This window comes from Sesamum indicum, linkage group LG1 (assembly GCF_000512975.1).
Source record: "Sesamum indicum cultivar Zhongzhi No. 13 linkage group LG1, S_indicum_v1.0, whole genome shotgun sequence".
NCBI classification, from domain to species: Eukaryota; Viridiplantae; Streptophyta; class Magnoliopsida; order Lamiales; family Pedaliaceae; genus Sesamum; species Sesamum indicum.
Window position 1 is genome coordinate 18,408,246 of NC_026145.1, and position 12,327 is coordinate 18,420,572.

The 12,327-nt window shown below is 37.8% G+C and overlaps 3 protein-coding genes across 4 annotated transcripts in view; all 3 read left to right on the forward strand.

The window, feature by feature from the left end:
- On the forward strand, positions 2,988 to 6,722 carry LOC105173847 (probable alkaline/neutral invertase F). Its single transcript, XM_011095737.2, has 4 exons — positions 2,988 to 3,729; positions 4,607 to 5,044; positions 5,200 to 5,758; positions 6,213 to 6,722. The coding sequence occupies exons 1-4, from the start codon at positions 3,187 to 3,189 to the stop codon at positions 6,509 to 6,511; spliced, it is 1,839 nt and encodes a 612-aa protein (XP_011094039.1). The 5' UTR covers positions 2,988 to 3,186; the 3' UTR covers positions 6,512 to 6,722.
- On the forward strand, positions 7,574 to 10,897 carry LOC105173851 (pentatricopeptide repeat-containing protein At5g08510). 2 transcript variants are annotated; one of them, XM_020697939.1, is made up of 3 exons: positions 7,574 to 8,119; positions 8,463 to 9,848; positions 9,992 to 10,897. In XM_020697939.1, the coding sequence occupies exons 2-3, from the start codon at positions 8,922 to 8,924 to the stop codon at positions 10,607 to 10,609; spliced, it is 1,545 nt and encodes a 514-aa protein (XP_020553598.1). In that variant the 5' UTR covers positions 7,574 to 8,119; positions 8,463 to 8,921; the 3' UTR covers positions 10,610 to 10,897. The 2 variants fall into 2 exon arrangements, with proteins under 2 accessions (XP_020553598.1, XP_011094053.1); XM_011095751.2 differs by having other exon boundaries at positions 7,574 to 9,848.
- The window catches only part of LOC105173860 (laccase-6), a 3,757-nt gene continuing 2,364 nt past the window's right edge, over positions 10,935 to 12,327 (forward strand). Inside the window, 5 exon segments of the mRNA XM_011095762.2 lie at positions 10,935 to 10,952; positions 11,826 to 11,909; positions 12,015 to 12,166; positions 12,256 to 12,324; positions 12,326 to 12,327. The exon segment at positions 12,326 to 12,327 is cut by the window's right edge and continues 159 nt beyond it. Of these exon segments, the coding sequence (XP_011094064.2) occupies positions 10,935 to 10,952; positions 11,826 to 11,909; positions 12,015 to 12,166; positions 12,256 to 12,324; positions 12,326 to 12,327 (325 nt within the window).

Sequence of the window (12,327 nt, forward strand, 5' to 3'; positions counted from 1 at the left end):
TAACTAAAGTTTGAAAAATAAATCTATAAATATTTATGTATTAAATTTTTATATAAAGTTAAATTTTTTATTGTACACTATCTAATGTACTCGTTAAAATTTATAAAAAGTGAACAAACAAAAACAATTAATTGTTTAAATAACAAAATAGGTGTTATAAAAAGATAAAACTTTATGGAAAATGGGAGATAACCCAGTGTTCAATATATTGATGAGTGGGAAATGACAACCTTGAGGGTCTATGGTGATGTTGTTAAAATGATATAATTGACTGATAAATTATTTGTGAGTTCAATTATTTCATAATTAATAAAACTACTAGCATCTATTGTTAGTCGTAAGATCGCAACGCGATGAATGCAGGTTATAGACATATACATATACACAAAAAGTGTAATTTACATTAAAAATATGAATGAAATAAATAATTACGACCATCAATAATTTAACCCCTCAAATAAATTAAAGCCTGATACATTTTGTAGCATGGGTTATTTGAATGATAGAGTAAATTATATTGTAAAAAAATTTTGATATTGATTATAGACAATTTATTTAGATTCATTATGTTATAAAATATGATATATGATTCAAAAAATAAACCCAGCCCAAATTCATCCCCAACCTCACACTTGAATGGCTCATCCAAATAAAATGCCTTGGTCCATTCATTTGGCTCAACCCACTTTAGTCATCTGACACACTCCTCGACCTGACTCCCATTTCATACATATCTCATTCTTTAGCAGGTGAAAAATTCTAACCTTAATTTGTCCGTCTCCTTGTCTTTTTCACTTCCCCCCTCTCTCTCTCTCCCTCCCTCCCTCCCTTTCTCTCTCTCTGAAATCAATATCTTCCCCTATATATATCTCTGATGATTTCTGATGTTGTTAACAACCATAAAACTTTTGTCTATTTCTTTCTTCCGATTAAAAGTTCTACGTGAACAAAATTCTTTGGTGGAAATTTGAGTGGTTTTTTTTAAGTGATTCTTAGTGGACTGAGTCTTGGTGGTTTTCTGGATTTTGCAATCGTGAGGGGTTGCTCGTCGTTGTGTGGTGTTTGAGCTTTCCTGAATATGATCTCGTCCTTGAATCAAATATTCCTTTATGTTTTTATGCTATTTCTTTACTGTTTCCTTTAGATCTGTAATTAATCATTATTATTTTAAAGTTTTGTAATATTGGTCTGTATAAGGATTTCATAAACCCACAAATCTACTATAATAATAAACTAGGGTTTTTGATTTATTTGGCTCACTATTGGTGGATTTGTCCAACAAATTATATATGTAGTAGTTATCAATCTCATATTTAATTATATGTACAATATGAAAAATATACAATAATATACTTATTTACCCTCCTTTAAACATAAAAAATAAATATGTTAATTTTTCAATAAATATTTATGCAAAATTATGAAGAAAAATCCTAGCATAATAGTTTCAAAATTCTTGAAGTGTTATATGAAGAAACCCAGTTTCGAGGGGGAGAGGGGCTTCTCTATCAATATATTGAAGGAGATAAGGGATGAATAGGTGTTGGGGGTGGCTGAGAGGGGAAGAAGAAGGTGAGGGGCAAAGGAGGATAAAGGAGGGGATAATGTACAGGGCAACAGCGGGAGGGGATGAAGGAATGGGTGAGGTGGGGACAAGGGGGTTATTGGATTGAGTTATGGAAGTAAAACAATAAAATAATTGGGTTTAGTCTATCAATCCCATTATTCAAAGTAAAAATACTCAATTTACCTCATGTGTCCTTTAAAAAGATTAAAAAAATAAATAAATTAGCAAAAATTACATTTTGAAAAAAATAAATAGGCAAAATACTCCTACGCTTGGTGAGTGCATAGTACGTGTTCATGTTCAGGTTTCTTTTTATTTTTTTAATTAGATAATTGCATTTATACCTTTTATTATGAAATGTATGATCTTCCCCCCCTCCCTGTCGCACTCCTGCTCCCCCTCTCTCCTCCCGTTTCCCCCAGCCCACAACTTCTTGGCTCCCTCTACTTCCGGATCCCCTTCAGCAACCGTCTCTTCCCGTCGGCCGGACCTCTCTTTATATATATATATATATTACATATATATAATTTCAGTTATATATTTATATATTCTATATACGATTTTTATTCTAAATTGTTGATTCAAATTGAATAAAATATGAGCCAACTCATTTTCAAATATATTTATAACACAAGGATTTTTTGGTTTTCTTTTTAACCTAAACATACTACTAACTTGTACTACTATTTAGGCCCAAGTAAAATATAATTGCAAATCCTCTAATAAATAATTTGAAATGAATTAATAATCATCATATCAATTTCTAACATTACCACAATAGTTCAACAGAAATTTAAAATAAAAACTTATTATTGATGCATAATATTCAATGAGAAAAATAACTATTGTTGCCATAACCAATTATTTATATGTATTATTAAATTATCGTCATGATCATAGATTGTCAAAAAAAACTCTTTTAAGTGAGTTAAAATTGGTTCAAATGTGTCAACATATATCAATATATAGCATATGTATGAGCATTGCATTTGATTGAATAAAGCAAAACTAGAGATTGAAAGATCAAACGTTAAAATATTTTGGTGAGGAGAAAGAAAAATTATAAATGAAATCCGTTAGAGACGTGGCGGCTTTTCCAAAATCGTCCCACTATAGGCTGCAGCGACGCACGCACCTGTCGTGCACACTGCTGCACCATCCACCTAACACCTGAATCATCCCTATCAAGCCTCTCTTATTAGCCAAACAAGAAATAGCATATTCACGGGAAGTGGCACTTCCGTTATTACGCAAACATATCAGGGCAACTGTTTTTTCCAAGCATTAGTCTTCTCAATTTCTCCCTCCACATTTAACCGCCAAAACAAGAAATTACACGTCACGTAAGGTGTCGCCTCCCTCATGCTAACTGTGAAGTTGAATCGTCTAAGCAGTCTCCCCTTGTGATGATCCTAGAGCGACTTTGTTATATACCTGGAGAAATTGTACTCAACTGAACCGTAGAAAACTGCTTCACTCACTCAGCACAAATTTCCTGTTTTCTTCAACTCCTCTGCCTTCATAAATGCTGTGCTTTCTGCATGAATTTACGTCCCTTGTACTTCCTCCGTCATTTTCTCTCATTAGAAACCTCACCTCCTTAGTTTACTCGCTGCGCAATGTCTCGGCCGCCTGTACTAGAAATCCCCGTTGATGATTCCCAACAGAAAACCTCGCCTGATAATAATCTAACACCGACGGAAACTGAAAATCTAGAGACGGTCGCCGAGGCTTGGAAGCATGTCATCCGCGACGTTTTCAGTACTCGCACCGATCCCAATATCCAGACAAACCCGGAGGACAAGAGTGGAAGAACCTTGGATAACGTGAACATCAGAACTACGCTGCAGATCTGTAGCAACGGTGGAGGACCAGCAATTTATGGAGACTCGGAGGTGGTTCCTAATAATAGTAATGGTGGAGGAGGTAAGACAACTTCGGTTCTGAAACCGTCACCTAGCGTGGGGATAAGTCTGGAGAATCTTCTGGAAGTGCCGATCGGTGGCTCCGGAAAAAACGGTGCTGCGGAGAATGGTTCAGGTATGTCGATGATGGATGAGGCTTGGGAGCAACTCAGCAGATCCTATGTTTACTTCAAAGGTCAGCGGGTTGGCACACTCGCAGCCATTGATACTGGCGGCGAGACCTTGAATTACAATCAGGTAGCGCAACACTATGCCGTTACGCCATGTACACACACACTGACACTCAAACATAATTGTAAAGTTCGATCACACATATATCTTGTGATGCATAAGTAAATCGTGCAAGCATTTGAGATCTACCGTTATCTGTTCCCTTTTCGTGTTCTAATAGTTGATTATTTCATTTCCGTCCTTTTTTATTTGTGTACATTAGACTAGTTTATGAGTACTCTACGATTGTTCAAGTGATTGCTAGTGCTAGATATACTGATGAATGAGTTAGTGTAGCTGCATTTTCCGTTTTATTTATAAACTTCTTTTGTTTCGCGCATTGCATTTGAAGCCACTATGTAATCTCTCTGTTCTCTATGCATTGAAGCATCAATTACATTTAATTTCTCACCATGCATTCGCTTGTTCCTCTGGTTTGCCAGTGATGTGTGTGTGGCCAGGCTTCTCTATTGAAAACCTTATCATCTGTATTTTGCAGAAGATATACCATTTCAATTTGAGAAATTCTGATAAGCTTTTAGCTATTTAAGAAATTCAATATGATGCCTATTGCTCTTTCCAATAGATATAAGTTGCTTCTCTTCTCAGGTTCATGTTCAGGTTTTCTGATGTTTCCCTCCCCCTCCTCTTTCCATTACCTGTGCCTTTTCTCTTGTCTTGAAGGATATTGCTCTCAATGCATCGTAATTTCTTAGTGACCTTGTTCTTTGTTTCAGTTTTGATTGATCATTATCATTACAGGCTTCAAACTTTAAGAAAACCATAAATGCCCCTCGAGCAAAACACAAATGCTTATTTAAGTGCACATGTGCTTTGAAAGCTGGTTAATTGGGTAATCCATTGTAGCACTGAGCAGCTTTGATAGCTTCTGTATTGTGGGCAGGTCTTTGTGAGAGACTTTGTTCCTTGTGGATTGGCCTGCTTGATGAAAACTGATGCAGATGTAGACATAGTGAAAAATTTTCTATTGAAGACCCTTCACCTCCAGGGATGGGAGAAAAGAATTGATAACTTTACACTTGGAGAAGGTGTAATGCCTGCCAGTTTCAAGGTTATCCAAGATCCTAACCGTCAGAAGGAGGTTTTACAAGCGGACTTTGGAGGCACTGCAATCGGGAGAGTTGCACCTGTGGATTCTGGGTTCTGGTGGATTATATTGCTGCGATCATATACTAAATGCACACATGATTATTCCCTGTCGGAGTTACCTGAGGTGCAGAGAGGAATGAAGTTGATACTTAACCTCTGTCTGTCTGATGGATTTGATACATTTCCTACACTCTTATGTGCAGATGGATGTAGCATGATTGACAGGCGGATGGTAAACTTCCATCTCGACATTCTTGAGCATGTTATAGTTCATTGATAATTTTGTTGAGGATGGTAACTAAATGATAATTGTATATGCTGTTGATCTGGTGTGATTTCTAACTGTTGCATTTGGATTGATTTATCTCTTGCTTGCATTTGGGACAGGGAATTTATGGTTACCCAATTGAGATCCAGGCACTCTTCTTCTTTGCACTAAGGTGCGCAAGACAATTGCTTAAACCAGAGCATGATGGTAAGGAATTGATTGAGCGCATTGACAAACGGATCACAGCTCTGAGTTACCATATACAAAATTACTACTGGCTTGATTTCACTCAACTTAATAACATTTATCGCTACAAAACTGAGGAATATTCTCACACTGCTGTCAACAAATTCAATGTCATTCCTGAATCTATCCCAGACTGGGTATTTGAATTCATGCCACTAAGAGGAGGCTATTTCATTGGCAATGTAAGCCCGGCGCGCATGGATTTCAGGTGGTTCTTGGTTGGAAACTGTATTGCTATTTTGAGCTGTTTAGCAACTCCAGCACAGGCTACAGCAGTTATGGATTTGATTGAGGAGCGCTGGGCAGACCTAATAGGGGAGATGCCCCTGAAAATTGCATATCCAGCACTTGAAGGACATCAGTGGAGAATTGTAACTGGATGCGACCCAAAGAACACAAGATGGAGTTATCACAATGGTGGTTCTTGGCCAGGTTAATTATCAATATGACTTGGTCCAATTTGTGCTGAAAGCATTTCATCCTTTTATCTAATTTTAAATCAAATATCTTATTATGAATTGATTGCTAATTTTTGTGGCAACAAAGTCGATCTAAAAAGCTTTTGTGAATTGTGATAATCAAAATACAAGGATGCATGATTTATAATCTGTTCTTTGACCCAATTGTAAATGAGTAATGATGCAAAGTACCACAATAAATATGTTTGTGCCATGTTGCTTATTTTGAATAAAGAGGCTATGGCTATAATATATTGTGGCATGTAATATCACTGAGGTTTCTTACTTGTTTTGAGTTTTTCTTGATAATGTACCAATGGGGTTTTTCTTTTCTTTTTCAAGTTTAACATATGATAAAAAAATTCCTTTAAAGATAATTTGAAGCCAATACAATAGCTTGTCTAATTTTTCAGCAATCCTTTTTGCAGTTCTTCTATGGCTACTCACAGCAGCGAGCATTAAAACTGGAAGACCTCAAATTGCAAAGAGGGCAATAGAGTTGGTGGAGCAGCGCCTTGCCAAAGATGGATGGCCTGAGTACTATGATGGCATTACTGGACGGTACATTGGAAAACAGGCGAGGAAGTACCAGACATGGTCAATTACAGGATATCTGGTTGCAAAACTTATGATAGAGAATCCATCCAATCTGCTCATTATATCACTTGAAGAGGACAAAAAGATTGCAAAGCCAAAGCTCACGCGTTCTGCCTCATGGACCTGTTAGCTTAGTAATTCAGATATTCTGCCTTTTGAGATGAAACATTTGAAGTAAGGCTTCTCCATTTGAATACTGTTTCAATCCAATTGTACTTAAATGATCCCTAAAATCTGTTATCTGGTGGAACACATTGCTTTGTTTTGGTGCGATTTCGTGATGAGTGATGGAAAGCAGGAAGCATTCTCTGTTTTGCATTAGTGTAATGAAATTAATGGAAGTCACAGATTCTAAGCTGCGCGGCTTTAACTAACAATTATGTTTGCTTTTTGCCAAAAAAATTCCTGCTACTGTCTGTTTTGAACTTCCACTATCTGCTTTGTCATGTAAACGGAAAAGTGAATTCCTATGTCTCATGAGTTAACTATTCGTTTGAACTAAACGGAGTATATCTGGCTAAGATAAATGTAGAAAATGCTGGATATTGGTTGGACCGAGAAATGCTTTATGGGTAGCTGGTTCTTGCTGTAGGATTATTAATCAGGTATTTGGTTTTGTATGCTAGCTTTCAACGCTTGTACACACAAAGAACAGCTCTCGTCCTGGTGCATGAGAATACATATTTTACCAAAGTTGGTATAACGTGTCTATCCATAGATCTGGATTTGTATCCTTAGACTTATGTCTAGTATCCTTCTAACAGTTGGCATATCAGAGCTGCAGCATCTAGAGTCTAGTTAATAAATATACATATATATATAACTGGAGTTTGCTAGTGGCTTGGGAGGCTACCTAATGTTACACGTCTGATTTGGTATTTTAAACCGTCCGATTAGTATTGTTATTATATATCTTAGCTTATATATTACTAATAATAATACAAAAAAATAGGAGGCTTTGTGCTAAAGTTGTGTCCTCCATTCCATTTGTCCTATAGTTCTATGTCTCGCTTTCCTCGGGCCTATGTTTAGTGTGGTGAATAGGCGAATCAATGAGCACCTTATACTTTGTTTCCAGCGAATCCCATTCACAAACAAAACCGGCCGTTACAGGGCAGGCCACAGAATAATAATAATAATAATAGTTCTATGTCTCGCTTTCCTTTCCTCGGGCTTTAGTGTGGTGAATAGGCGAATCAATGAGCACCTTATACTTTGTTTCCAGCGAATCCCATTCACAAACAAAACCGGCCGTTACAGGGCAGGCCACAGAATAATAATAATAATAATATACCGCATCTTCCAATTTCAACAAGAATTTTCTTTTTCTTTTTTTTGGTAGCTTCTCCTTGCATATAACCCTTTATCCCATACTCTGTAAAACCACACGACCGGTTGCTGGCATATTATAGAAAAAACAAAACATGCAAACGAGTGAGGGTGTGGAGAGCAGCTGCGGATTCATGAAGTGCGAGAAGCTGGACAGAGTGGCGAGCTGGGTAGGGACGGGAGTCGCGACGGCTTTTTTCGCGTCACTGGAGCGGTGCTCATGTATCAACATCTCCACGGCGGACTCCGACGTCGATGAGGAGGCCAATGATCGCCCCCTTATGCTAACCAAATTCCCTTCTTTCGCAACCGATGCCTCCTCCCACCACCGGCCCACCGCCGCCACCACCACCACCACCACTGACAAGCTACCTGCTCCTGTTTTTACGGCTGTTTGACCCCAATTTTGGTAATTTATTATGGAAATAAATGTTTTTTTGTTTGTCCTTGCCGGGAGACGTCTACCACTAAGAAGTGGGCTGTGCATAGTTTGGGGAAATTTTAGTACGGAATCAGACCCATAATCATAAATTTTAGTTGGAGTTATTTGTATTTATTTGTTTTTGAGTCTCATTCTTAAGTAGCTTAATTGGGCGGTAGTTATATAAAGGGGGAAAAAAGAAAAAAGAAAAAAGAAAAGAAAAGAAAAGGTGAAACATTGAAATGAGGTTGATCTTTCTTTCGTCCAAAAGTCTGTGGGTCCCACAGGGAATAAAATCAGATTTTTTTTCCCCTTTTCTTGGTTTTATCAGGTGATGGTGGATTATCGAATTTGAAGTGAAGAATGAGGAGTGGATTGTTCTTCATATTTTGATTTTCTTTTGTAATTTCAGAAATTATTTGTATGGAAACTTTGTGAATAATATTGGTTGGATCGTTAAATTAGTTGTTACATTGTGATGGTGTTACTTTATTTCCATAGTTTATATATATGTATCCCAATTGATTGGTGCTCACAAAACAAAAGACTATGTTACTATATCGTGTAATCAGAGACTCAAGTGGGTAAACATTGTTTGATTTAAATTGTATTGTGATTTGGGAGAATGTAATAAATTGGTTGCTAGTGTAGTTGGGAAATGCAATATATATTATTTGTGTTTGGGGAAGTGAACAACTTGAACATTCATCTTCATCATGATTGAGAAGGATGGATGGGGGTGTCAAAGTTTGAAGTTGTGTTATATTGATTGATATTGTTGTTCGGTGGCATGAACCAACTGAAACAAATACACGCCCACACGCTTAGAAATGGCACAGATTTCACCAAATACCTGATCACAAACTTGCTGCAAATCCCAAACATAAACTATGCCCACAAGCTGCTCGACAATACGCCTACCCCAACTCCTTTCCTCTACAACAAACTCATCCAAGCCTACTCTTCTCACGGCCCCCCTCGCCAATGCTTCTCCCTCTATTCCCAATTCCTTCACCGATCCCTCTCCCCCACTCCACACTCCTTCACCTTCCTCTTTGCTTCATGCGCTACCCTTTCCGATCCTTCCCCAGGCCTAATGCTCCATGCGCATTTCCTCAAATTCGGGCTGGATCACGACGTCTACGCCCTCACTGCCTTGGTTGACATGTATGCTAAAATGGGCTTGTTGCGTCTCGCTAGGAAAGTGTTTGATGAGATGGATGGTAAAGATGTGCCCACTTGGAATTCTTTGATTGCGGGGTATGCCAAAAGCGGGGATTTGAAGGAAGCCTTGCGTTTATTCTTGGATATGCCGTCCAGAAATGTAATTTCTTGGACTGCATTGATATCCGGTTACTCCCAGAATGGGAGATATAGGGAGGCTTTAGAGATGTATCTGGAAATGGAGAGAGATGGAAGGGTGATGCCTAATGAAGTGACCATAGCTAGTGTTCTTCCAGCTTGTGCAAATCTCGGCGCCTTGGAGGTTGGACAGAGGATTGAAGCATATGCTCGAGCTAATGGTTACTTCAAAAATGCGTTTGTCAGCAATGCTGTACTGGAGCTGTATGCAAGATGTGGTATAATTGAGAAGGCAATGCAGTTGTTTGTTGAAATTGGTGGGAATAGAAATTTGTGTTCTTGGAATACTATGATCATGGGTTTAGCAGTCCATGGAAGAGGTGATGGAGCTCTTGAGCTATTTAACCAAATGCTGGTGAGGTTTCTGATTGCTTCACTGAAATGGACTCTGTTTCAAGCAATCATTCTTATAATTATTTAAGCACTAGAGAAGTGCTACATACTAGGTCCAAATTTTAACCAAACTGAAATTTGTGTGTTTTGTGATTGGTAATGCAGAGAAAAGGAATGGCCCCTGATGATGTCACCTTTGTGGGGGCAATTCTTGCGTGTACACATGGAGGCATGGTGAAGAAGGGCCGGGACCTCTTCAATTCCATGGAGCAAAGATTTCTTATTACTCCAAAGCTAGAACATTATGGATGTATGGTTGATCTCCTAGGCCGTGCAGGACTACTACAAGAAGCGTATGATCTTATAAAGGCTATGCCAATGAAGCCTGATTCGGTTGTATGGGGAACTTTGCTAGGGGCATGCAGTTTTCATGGCAATGTTGAATTGGCCGAGAAAGCTGCTGAGTCACTTTTTGTGTTAGAACCATGGAATCCTGGCAATTATGTCATTCTCTCTAATATTTATGCAAAAGCCCGCAGATGGGACGGAGTTGCTAAGTTAAGGAAGATGATGAAAGGCTCCAATGTCGCAAAAGCAGCAGGTCACAGCTTTATTGAGGAAGGAGGCAGAATCCATAAGTTCATCGTTGAGGATAAGTCTCATCCAAGATCCAATCAGATTTTCACAATGTTAGATGATGTTACAGCTGAGATGAAACTTCATGGGAACACGAGTTATTTGGATTCCATCATTGATGAAATAAGATTGATGGAATCAGCTTGATATCTTATGTTTTGATGTAATAAATTGTTTAAAAGCCATATCAACTAGTTTTCAATTTTGTAGCTTAACTTATGAGATTTGGTAAAAGTTAGTTAAGGTGGTGTGGGCCTAGTGTGTCGTGTTCGAATTTCGATTTGTCAACAGATACAACTAGTTTTCAATTTTTTCTCCAGTAAAAGCCTGTGTTTATTAGGAATTGTATAAACAAATGTTTTATTGGAACTGCCCAGTTGCAAAAATAGTAGAGAAATAGGTAGCTAGGCATGACAAATTAACAACCTAAGATTCTGATTTGGAGGCATAGGCACGCTTGTATCTAAGGGAGATGGATGACAGTGACAGAGTATCATCATCATCATTGTAAAGAGTCAAGCTTCAAATACATTTTTTTTAAAAGTGTGAATTTGGTGTGTATAGATGTATATATATAAATGAGTAATAGAAAACAAAATATATAGTGGTCTTTTTGAGGGGCTAAGCTTGTACTTGTAGGTGGGCATGGACTACTTCATCTCAACTGCTCTTCTAACTAATCCCCCCCATCAATTCAGAATAATGATAAGTTAAGAACTAGTCATTAATTATTATAGTAACAAGTAGTAACTAAAATTGAACCAAAATCTGATGGGATTTTGTGTGAAAGTGAAAAAATGTCGAAATAAACGTAACACAAACAGAGTCTTTTGGTTGATGGCATGTCGGAACCCAACCTATATACCATTGGTGTCTGTACCTCAACAAGTAAAGCTGATGGAGAATGCCCTTTTCTTAGAAAAGTGGCTTTTGTGTACTGTTATGTTTTTATGACGATGATCAATGCCAGACTCAACTTGATCTATCTGTTTGTTTGTTTTTTCTGGGGAGAGTTCCATAAATGATTAATCATTTGAAGCAGAAACCCAAACCCACAGGAATTAATTAATTGCAATTCTTATATCTATGTAAGTACTTAATTAATTACCTTGCTCTCTCTTCAATTATTTGGTCATGGCCACGGATAATGATTACTTAACTGAATTGCCCCAACAACTTATTATTACAAAACCCTGCCCACATTAGACCTAAATCATGAAACCTGACAAACATATTCAAAAATTCCCTTCTTTCTCATCTTCAATTTCTATAAAGAAAAAAAACATGCATCCATTAATTATTGGCTTCATATTTTATTAATTAATTTTGCTAAATTCCTACATTAAAAACCCCATCACTTGAGCCAACTCAACTCAACACAAACCCCGCCCCCCCCCCCCACGGCACCCGCACGGCCCCACCCACCGCTAGATTTTACGACTTTAAGGTATACTCTTGCTTCTTCTAGTTACGTATATATATATATATATATATATACATACATTAAGAAGTCATAATTTTAATTTATTTGGTTTTACACTATTATCCAAAGGTGCAAACCAAGAAAGTTACAAAGCTATGCAATACCAAGGACATTGTGACCATCAATGACATGTTTCCTGGCCCTGTAGTTTATGCCCAAGAAGATGACCGAGTCATTGTTCGACTCACTAATCTCACACCTTATAATGCCACAATACACTGGTACTTATATACTGTTACCATGACAATCTACTACTTAAACGCTTTCATTAGAGTTTGATTCATTTTTTTCATGACCAACCAAATTTCAGGCATGGCGTCCGCCAGAGGCTATCATGCTGGTTCGACGGTCCATCCTACATAACACAGTGCCCCATTCAAAC